This window comes from Carlito syrichta, unplaced genomic scaffold (assembly GCF_000164805.1).
Source record: "Carlito syrichta isolate Samal-C Ts95f unplaced genomic scaffold, Tarsius_syrichta-2.0.1 Scaffold301859, whole genome shotgun sequence".
Taxonomy (NCBI): Eukaryota; Metazoa; Chordata; class Mammalia; order Primates; family Tarsiidae; genus Carlito; species Carlito syrichta.
In genome coordinates, this window is record NW_007245955.1 from 350,673 (window position 1) to 360,150 (window position 9,478).

Consider the following 9,478-nt stretch of genomic DNA (forward strand, 5'->3'; position numbering starts at 1 on the left):
TAAAAAAAAAAAGTTAGAAAGAAATAAAGAGATAAATCGGGTTCTCTCTTTTTTCCTCAACTTGATTCACACTGGGGAGACTCTAGTAATTACTATGCCTTTATACTATGCCTATATGGGCGACAGGGTGAGACTCCAACTCAAAAAAAAAAAAAAAAAATCTGAACTGAAATAATCATAAAGGAATGTGCTTTGTCTGTAGTGTGGCTCTTTGTTTAGGTTGAAGGTTAAGGCACTTGGCTCTCTGGGTAATCTTTCATGACAGCTGTAAATCATACTATGTCTTTTGAGGGATTCAGTTTTAAGTTCCAATCTCATACATCATCAAGAAGAATGCTATCTCCCAAATAATTATTTATATGAACTTGGGAAAAGAACAGTGGATTGATAGAGAAGGAATAGCTGCTTCTTTACAAATAAGTATCTTCTGGTGATATTGAACAAGTCATGTACATTTAAATGTTATGTGGTAATTCTCAGTGAAAGTCCTAAAGATGCAGATCTGACCAGGAAAAAAGGCAGCCCCCTTGGAATGCATCACATTCTGGACTTTTGTTTCCCTTCTCTAGTGGCTTCTGCCATGTCTTGAATTTCTCATGTAAGTAATAAATGTGGTAGAAGTCAGTGTAGAAAGAAGAGTGGCGAGAGAGGATGAGAGAAGTTTCTCTGCCTTCGTTTCATAGTGCTGCTTCCTTAGGCTCTAGTGGAGTGGTTCTCAACCTTAACTGCACATTTAAATCAGAGTTGAGAGGCTCCATTAAAAAAAAATATATAACTATACCTGAACCCTATGTCGAGATTTGGAGTTAGTCGATCTGGTATGTGGTCCCACACAGGTATTTTTTAGACAGTTTCTATGTAATTTTAATGTGCTGCAGGGGTTGAGAACCTCTACTTTTAGTGGTATTCAAGTGTGTGTGTGTGTGTGTGTGTGTGTGTGTTTGTTGGAGTCTCGCTCTATTGCCCAGTTTCTATGTAATTTTAATGTGCTGCAGGGTTGAGAACCTCTACTTTTAGTGGTATTCGTGTGTGTGTGTGTGTGTGTGTGTGTTTGTTGGAGTCTCGCTCTATTGCCCAGGCTGGAGTGCAGTGGCCTCAATCTCCTGGGCTTCGGCGATCCTTGAGTCAAAGGATATGTATATCTTTTATTTCAGAACAGGTTGTGCCACCACACCCAGCTAATTTTTGGATTGATTGTAGAGACAGGTCTGACAAATTGCCCAGGCTGGTCTGGAACCCCTGGGCTCAGACAATCCTTTCGCTTCCGCCTCCCAAAGTGCTGGGATTACAGACGTGAGCTACCACGCCTGGTTTTTGCTTGTTTGTTTTAACAAGAAGTTTTTGTATGTCAATAGTAAGAAATCTAATTTTTCTTTTTGATGACAAGTAACATAGATGAACCACAATTTATCCAGTGCTTTAATGGTGAACACTTCAGTTATGTATTAGAGTACAACTTCTGGACGTAAAAAAATCCCAATATATAGTGGTTTAAACACAATAGAAATTTTTTAATTTCTATCTCATGAAATATTTGAGAGGTAAGTGGAAACTGGTAGGGAACTTGGCAGAATCCTTCATTGCATGATTTTCTCTGAGTAAAAATGGCTATTGCAGCTTCCTTCAGTTGTATACCAGCCACAAAAAACAGGAAAGACAGCATATGCTACTCCTTTTACATGCCACCCAAAAGTTCTGAAATGTATCCTGTTGTCCAGAAAGTCATCATGTGGCTAGTCCCACCTTCAAAGAGGGTTGAGTACTCTAGTTATGTACTTGACTGAAACATAGGAGTTCTCTTGTTAAAGGGGGAAACAGGAAGAAAGAACATTGCTGGAGAAGTTGCAGTGTTGGCTACACAGATGGTTTCCTACCTTGCCACTGTAAATCATGTAGCAAATATCCTTGAATATGTTTCTGGGTACATGTATAAGTATATCTGTAGGATAAACTCTTAAAAGTAGAATTGTTGAGTCAAAGAATATGTATATCTTTTATTTCAATATTGCTAAATGTGTTGTGTCTCTGTTTAAAGGATGTAATGGGATCAAAGAAAGAAGCTTCCTTAGGCATATCCACATACACTTAATAATTATGTATTAAAGCTACCAGAACCCATCTCTCTGAAGCCAGGCTCCTAGATTAATGTAAATTAAGAGCCATCATAATCTTAGATTTCATCTGCTGTTTGATGTACCCATGCCATGGGAATCAAGCAAATTAGGGTTCAAATCCAGCTTAGAGAGAGGGAGGCTTTTATAGAGATTTTTAAAAATTGCAAAAGTTTGATAACCATCAATCTTTTTAATGTCCCAATTCTGTCCTTTTTATTACCATGAAACAAAAGGACTAGAGTGAGAACTTTCTGATAATGTTTTTTTTTTTGCAGGGAATTTAACTGATCTTCTGAAAATTCAAGTTGTGCACCACGACTTACTAGTTTGAGTTTGTGCTCTCAACCTCATCTGGGAAAGTAATATAGACAGTTGGACTTATAGAGATCAGTTTACTTATCAAGAGGATGAGCTTTTATGAGAGGAGTGATAAATCTAGAAATAAGAAAGGAAAGCCAGTTTATTGATCTTTGACCACTCAAATTGTCTGTCCCAAGGACAGAGATTAACAGAAGTTTGGCATATGATGGCTTTACTTGAGACCTTATTATAATTAATATCAGGTCTCAATGTGGTTAGTAAGATTATTCTTCTACAATTTGCAGCTTTTGATTCCATCTCTTTATTTTGATAGGTCAGTGCTTTTCATTTTTTAAAAAATAGTAAACTCCTAAAATTGCTGTTAGGAATTAAGCTTTGTGTAATTTTTTTAGTGTAGTGATAGATTATACTAATTCACATTCTTTACTAACATTGTAGTTGCATGTACTTGCAAGATGGCTAAGCAGGAATAGAAATTGGGTTCATGGGGTGACATTCTTTAAGTTGTAACAACACTCTCAAACATTTCTAGAGTGCAATACAGGTTTTCAATGTGTCTATATCCTTATAACACCCTTTTGGGGTTAGGGAGGTGGTTGTATCCTCATTTGTACATCAGGAAACTAAATTTAAAGAGGTTGGTTTTTGTTTAGTATTCCTTGTCTGGGCCTAGAACTTTAGTCTTCTGGCTCCAACAGTACTCTTGACCTTATACCATTCCAAAGCTTCCTCTGTGTAAGGAATAAATTCAGGACTTTATTCTTAATAACTGAGCCAGTCAACCTGCTTAGCCATAGTAGGGGAAGAAGGGGGAAAAGTAAGAATGAGACTCTTGTTATTTTTCTCTCTGTGTCCTAAAACAATAATGAGGTCCCATTGTATTCTTGTTTCCATGGTATAGAGAAATTCTGGTAAGCGTATTCGTTACCAGATGTTTTATTGATTTGAGTCACTGTTGGAAACGGGGCAGTTTCCAATTTTGAGCTTCCTGCAACTCAATAGTGCCATCTGGTGGTAGTGGATAGAGTTATCCTGCTTTTACTCTTGACTGTGGCCTTGTTGATAATTATGAAAGTTGCTAAGATGAAAGTGCATAGTCAGAGGCACTACTGTAATGACATTTTTTAAGTTTTCACCCCTCCAGGATGCAAAACTGACTTTCTTGTAAACACAGAAGCATTACATTTTTTGGTTTAATCCTAAAACTCCCATTTTGTGCTATATTTTTTAAGCTGTGGGTCATGACATGTTAGTGGATTACGAAATTACTCTAGTGGTGGAAACATCTCTGAGTTTATTGCTCAGACATTCATAACTTTAATCTGTATTTTTTCTTCAAATTGTGGATTATAATTTGTTAATGAATTGTGAAATCAAGTTAGTGGGTTCAGCCATCATTTTAAAAATAGATTTTTTAAATAGAATAGAAATTAAAAAGAAAATATTATAGTAATTTTCATGGAGCAAGTTTACGTAAAACTCTTAATTTGTTTTATACGTATATGTTTGTATATATGTGAGTGTACTGGGTCCCAATTTAATACATATTTCTCACTTTGGATTGTCGCCAAGCATTTGAGAGCCACTGATCATTGTCATACCCCCATCTACTGGTACTTAAGGATTTTGCCACTGAAGGATTTTAGGAAGTTAGTAGTCTATGCTCCATGCCTTTGTATGGTCTTTTCCTTTGTGATTTTGAAAAAAATATATATTTTTGAATAATAATATTTGTCATTAACACATGTCTAGATTCTTTCTGATCAATACCAGATGCAAGATGTATTGGAGAAATCTGATCATTTGATGGCTGTGGCAAAAAATCTGTTTCCTCATAGGCGTACAGGTATTCAACTCAAACAAAAGCTTCTTTTCCTTGTTAACTATAGCTCACACCTGATTATTTGAAAGAATTTAAAGTCCTTTCTTAAGCATCATATTATTTGTATTACAAGTGTTCTAGGGTAAATTTACAAGGATTGTTAGGGTTAGAGTCATTATAAATTGTTTGCTTTCCACTAAAAATACTAGCTGATTGTATTACAAATTATTGCTAAAGAAAGGTAAATTATGTTATCTACCAAAATATTTTATGGTGTATTTATAGGATTTGGTGATTTTTTTAAAAATGTAATTTAATTTTCATCTTATTAATATTAAATTACCATATAATTATAATACACGTGTTTTTATATAATTTGAGTAAAGCTTAATTTGAAACCTAAAGCAACTTCTATCTCTCTCTAAAAGATACTTTGTTTCTTATCAAGTAACCAACATTATTAGTTTTAATGTGCATATATCCATTGTTTATCTTAATCTCTAAAAAACAAATCGTTACATTTTAGTACAAGGTTTGAATTATGGCTTGGTCAACTCTTAATATGACTGGGCTAGTTGCTTAATGTCTCTGAGTTTCAGTTTTTTGATCTATAAAACAGTAATAGTACCTATCTCGTAGGGTTTTGAGAGTAAAGCAGGTTAAAAGCAGGTTAACTCTAGATGTAAAAGCATTTAGAGTTAACATATAAAAGCATTTACTGCCTGGCATGTACAATAGTAAGTACTCTATAAATATGAGCTGCTATTATTGTTTAATATTTTCATCTGTGATCCAAACCAATGGCAGTGTATAGCTTGTGACGTCAATTAAGTGAAACAAAATCATCATGACTTATTTTCCTTTCACAGGGTTTCCAAATATAACACTGGCTCCTGATTCCTCTCAGGGTCCCATCGTGGTAAATCAAGACCCTGTCACCCAGTCTGTCCTTAATGAATCTGTCACAGAACCTCAGGTACTGTGTTCTACTCACAGCTATGATGCTTATGCTGAAATAAAGTTTAGGTCGATGTAGGGATTGCAGTTAACATTTTAAAGTTTAAATGTCAACAAATGCTAGTTGTGGTTGCTAGGTTTGCTCTTACTAAAGTATATTGCACTTTCTGTGAGTAGTTTTATACCAAACAAGGTAAGACTGGATAATAATAGCTAAAATTTATTGAGTGTTTATCTAGGAGGTGTAAGTTCTATTATTACTTCTTTGGGACGTGAAGAAACTGAGGCTCAGAAAAATTAAGTGACTTATCTGAGATCACATAGTTTGCGTCAGAGGTGGTATTCAAATCTAGGCCATTGACTCCACAAGACTGCCACCTTCTATCATTATGGAAGCGGCAGGGTATCTTTCCACTTGGAGTCGGTGGGTTTGTGCTCATATTCTGATACTTACTAGTTGTTTGATGTTGAGTCAATTCCTTAAGACAACTGGGTTGGCTCTGAGTGTATTTTGTTTCCTTGTTTTTTGTTAAATGGGAATAGGGTATACCTAATATGGTTGTTGCATGAAGTTATGTACAGTGCCTGGTATAATACCAGAAACATCGTTCTTCCTTAAATTTTAGTCTGTTTTAATGTATTAGTGTGTTTAAGAAGTAGCTGCCCAGGAAACCTGGAATTTGTTAACTGGTTATATAGGAAAATTATAGTAGTAAACATAAATTAGCTCTATTCTAACCTAATTGGAACTCTTAATTAGTCAAAATGCTTAGAATTTTGAGATAGGAAGCAGTTTTTAAAAGCCCATAAAGAATGTAATACTAAAGCCGGGCTCGGTGACTCAGCCTGTAATCCCGTGCCTCTGGGAGGCTGAGGTGAATGGAATGCCTGAGCCCGCGGGTTCGAGACCCGCCTGGCCAACTTGGCGAGACCCCATCTCTACAATAAATCAAAAAAATTAGCCGGGCGTGGTAACGCGCACCTGTAGTTCCAGCTACTTGGAAGGCTGAGGCGGAAGGATCACCGGAGCCCAGCAGGTTGAGGCTGCAGTGGCCGGGAGCGGCCACTGTACTCCAGTCTGGGCGACAGAGCGAGACTCCAACTCAAAAAAAAAAAAAAAAAAAAAAGAATATAATACTAAAATAAGGCAACTTCTTGTGCCTGAGTAGGACTCAATACCTATTTAAAGAAATGTCCTTAGTTATTTATAGCTTCTATGAAAAAAGAGAATCATCAGTTTGAAGGATGATCCTTGGAAATTACAAGGTCCAGAATCACAAAAGACATACGTATTAATTATATTGTTTTCTACTTATATGAAGGAGAATCCAAAAAAAAGCTGAATTGTCTTTTGGTGGGTGGACGCCTCATAGTACATTCAGAATTTGCTCCTCTGGAGCAAATGGTCAGCTAAAGTTTTTATCTGGAAGTTTTGAGACAGTTGCTTCATCCTGAGTTATAACTAACAGGACAGAAACATCCTGAGGTATAACTAACAGGTGACTGGTTCTTCCACCACGACAATGTACCTGCCCGCACCATGCTGAATGTTCAGCAGTTTTTGACCAAAAACAGCATGACCTCTGTGCCCCCACCCTCTCTATTCACCTCATCTTGCCTCGAGCAACATTTTTTTTGTTTCCCCAGATGAAAAAAAGTCCTCAAAGGGAAACATTTTGCTTATGTAGGAAAGGTGAAACAAAGCACAACAGAATCACTAAAAGTTATCAAAATTGACAAGTCCAAAAACTTTTGAGCAGTGGAAAAAGCATCTTGATAAATGTATCGCATCAAAGGGAGAGTACTTTGAAAGTTACTGAAGTTTAAACATGTCAGAATAAATACACAATTTTTATAAATTTTGTTTTTTTGGGTCCCTCATCATAAAGGCAATTAAATAGAATGTTACATATATTTTAAATAGTTAAACCCATAAGTCATATCCTTAGACAAAAGCCATTTGTGTTTTGGCACTTACCGAAAAGTTATTTCAGATAGTTAGAAATTTAATCATTCTAGAATATCTTATTGATGTAGTTTGTTCATCTAAAATTTTGCTTTTATTTAAATAAATTGTATAAGGTAGTGCCTTGTTTGTTTGACAGTCATATTTTTTAGCATTTTTTCAGTTATTCGTAAATAACTGAAATATGTACACAGTGTATCCCAGCAGTATCGAATAAAGCAGTCAGATTTTATTCTGTTGAAAAGTGCATCCTTGCATCTGATCCAGATAAGTTAATACAGTAGTAGAATTTCAATTACTGTTACTGAAATAAATTTGCCTAACTGGTTTAAGTTCTTTTCCAATTTACAGCTGATAACAGATTAAAAATAGGTAAACTTCTCAGTGTAAACCAGAGATAGCAGAGAGAAATGACAATGAGGGAGGAGACATCTAAATAGATAAGAAGACACCTAAATAGAAGCCACCTAAATAGATAAGCGGAATACCACTGTACATTAATTACTGTACTTAAAAAGAAATTGATGTTGGCCAGGCGTGGTGGCTCAAGCCACTGAGGTGAGGGGATTGCCTGAGCCCACAGGTTCGAGAACAGCCTAGGCAACTTGGCAAGACCTCCTCTCTGTAATAAGTCAAAAATTAGCCAGTCATGGTAGCACGCGCCTGTAGTTCAGGCTACTTGGAAGGCTGAGGCAGAAGGATTGCCTGAGCCCAGCAGGTCGACGCTGGGGTGGTTATGAGTGTGCCACTGCACTCTAACCTGGATGATGGAGTGAGACTCCAACTCCAAAATAAATAAGTAAATAAATTGATGTTACTATAGATAATCTTTTTAAAATAATTTTTTGTAAGCCGGGCTCGGTGGCTCAGCCTGTAATCCCGCACTTTGGGAGGGTGAGGTGAGTGGATTGCCTGAGCCCGCGGGTTCAAGAGCCACCTGGGCAACTTGGTGAGACCTCATCTCTACAATAAATAAATGAAAAAAAAAAATCAGCCGGGCGTGGTAGCTCATGCCTGTAGTTCCAGCTACTTGGAAAGCTGAGGTGGAAGGATTGCCGGAGCCCCGCCAGTCGAGGCTGCGGTGGCTGGGAGCGGCCACTGCACTCCAGTCTGGGTGACAGAGTGAGACTCCAACTCAAAATAAATAAATAAATAAAATAAAATAAAATAATTTTTTGTAGAGATGGAGTATCACTATGTTGCCCAGGCTGGTCTTGAACTCCTGGCCTCAAGCAATCCTCCTGTTTCAGCCTCCCAAAGTATTGGGATTATAGGCGTGAGCCACTGTGCCTGACCTTCTATAAATAATCTTGAGTCACCAAGAAAAACTGAAATTGTACCTGCATTACTTATGTTCTCTGGACCCTATTTTCTTCATCTGTAATAGGAATGAGTGAGACTACATTTACTTAGTTATTCATCAAGTAATATTTCTGGTGCTGCACTAGATGCTGGGATACATGAATGAATAAGGCATGTTTCTAACCTTGAGTTGGGGAAGTGACAAGAGCTGAGGTTAGATAGCAGGAGCCAGGTCATGAAGGGCTGAAGAATTGGGAAGTAGAGCCACTAAAGGATTTTAAGAAGAGTGGAGTCATGATGAGATTGAGTATAGTGTGGAAGATGCATTGAAGAGGGACAAGACTTGAGAGAGGGTCTGCTTAAGAAGACTTAGGTGGGAAACTTAGAAGCAGTGAGGACCTGGCCCAAAGCAGTGCCAGTGGGGAAGGAAATAGAGAACAGAGATAGATTTGAGATTGGTTAAAATGAGGCAGAGTTGACAGGCTTGGTGACTGATTGAACATGATGGGTGAAATAAAAGGATAACTCCTAGTTTGCTGGCTTGAGCATTTGAGGAGATGGTGACACTGTTCGTGGTCTAAGGTAATATTAGCAGGAACAAGTTTTCTGGAAGAAGGCAGAAGCTTAGGAAGATGTTCAATTTTTGACCTGTTGAGTGAGGGGTATTTGGTAGGCAGTTGAATATAAATAACTAGAGTTCAAGAGAAAGATGAGATCTGAAAGATAAGAGATTTGGAAATTGACAGCATTTGATTTATAATTATAACTTTGCAGTTAGATCAAATCATTCAGAAAGTATATCAGATGAGAGCAGAAAAGATTCAAAGGGAGGACCTTGAGTCACATGAGGTATAAGGGAAGGGCAGAAAAAAGAACTCCCAGCCGGGCTCGGTGCCTCAGCCTGTAATTCCCCACCTTTGGGAGGCTGAGGTGAGTAGATTGCCTGAGCCCGCGGGTTCAAGACCCACCTGGGCAGCAAGACCTCATCTCTACAAT

General features: G+C 37.4%; 1 protein-coding gene across 1 annotated transcript in view; it reads left to right on the plus strand.

Annotated features, from left to right (window-relative positions):
* SPICE1 (spindle and centriole associated protein 1) overlaps nt 1-9,478 on the plus strand; it is a 67,192-nt gene that overhangs the window by 21,516 nt on the left and 36,198 nt on the right. The window contains exons 5-6 of the mRNA XM_008055470.2: nt 4,188-4,281; nt 5,127-5,233. Coding sequence (XP_008053661.1) covers nt 4,188-4,281; nt 5,127-5,233 — 201 coding nt within the window. The remainder of the gene's footprint in view (nt 1-4,187; nt 4,282-5,126; nt 5,234-9,478) is intronic.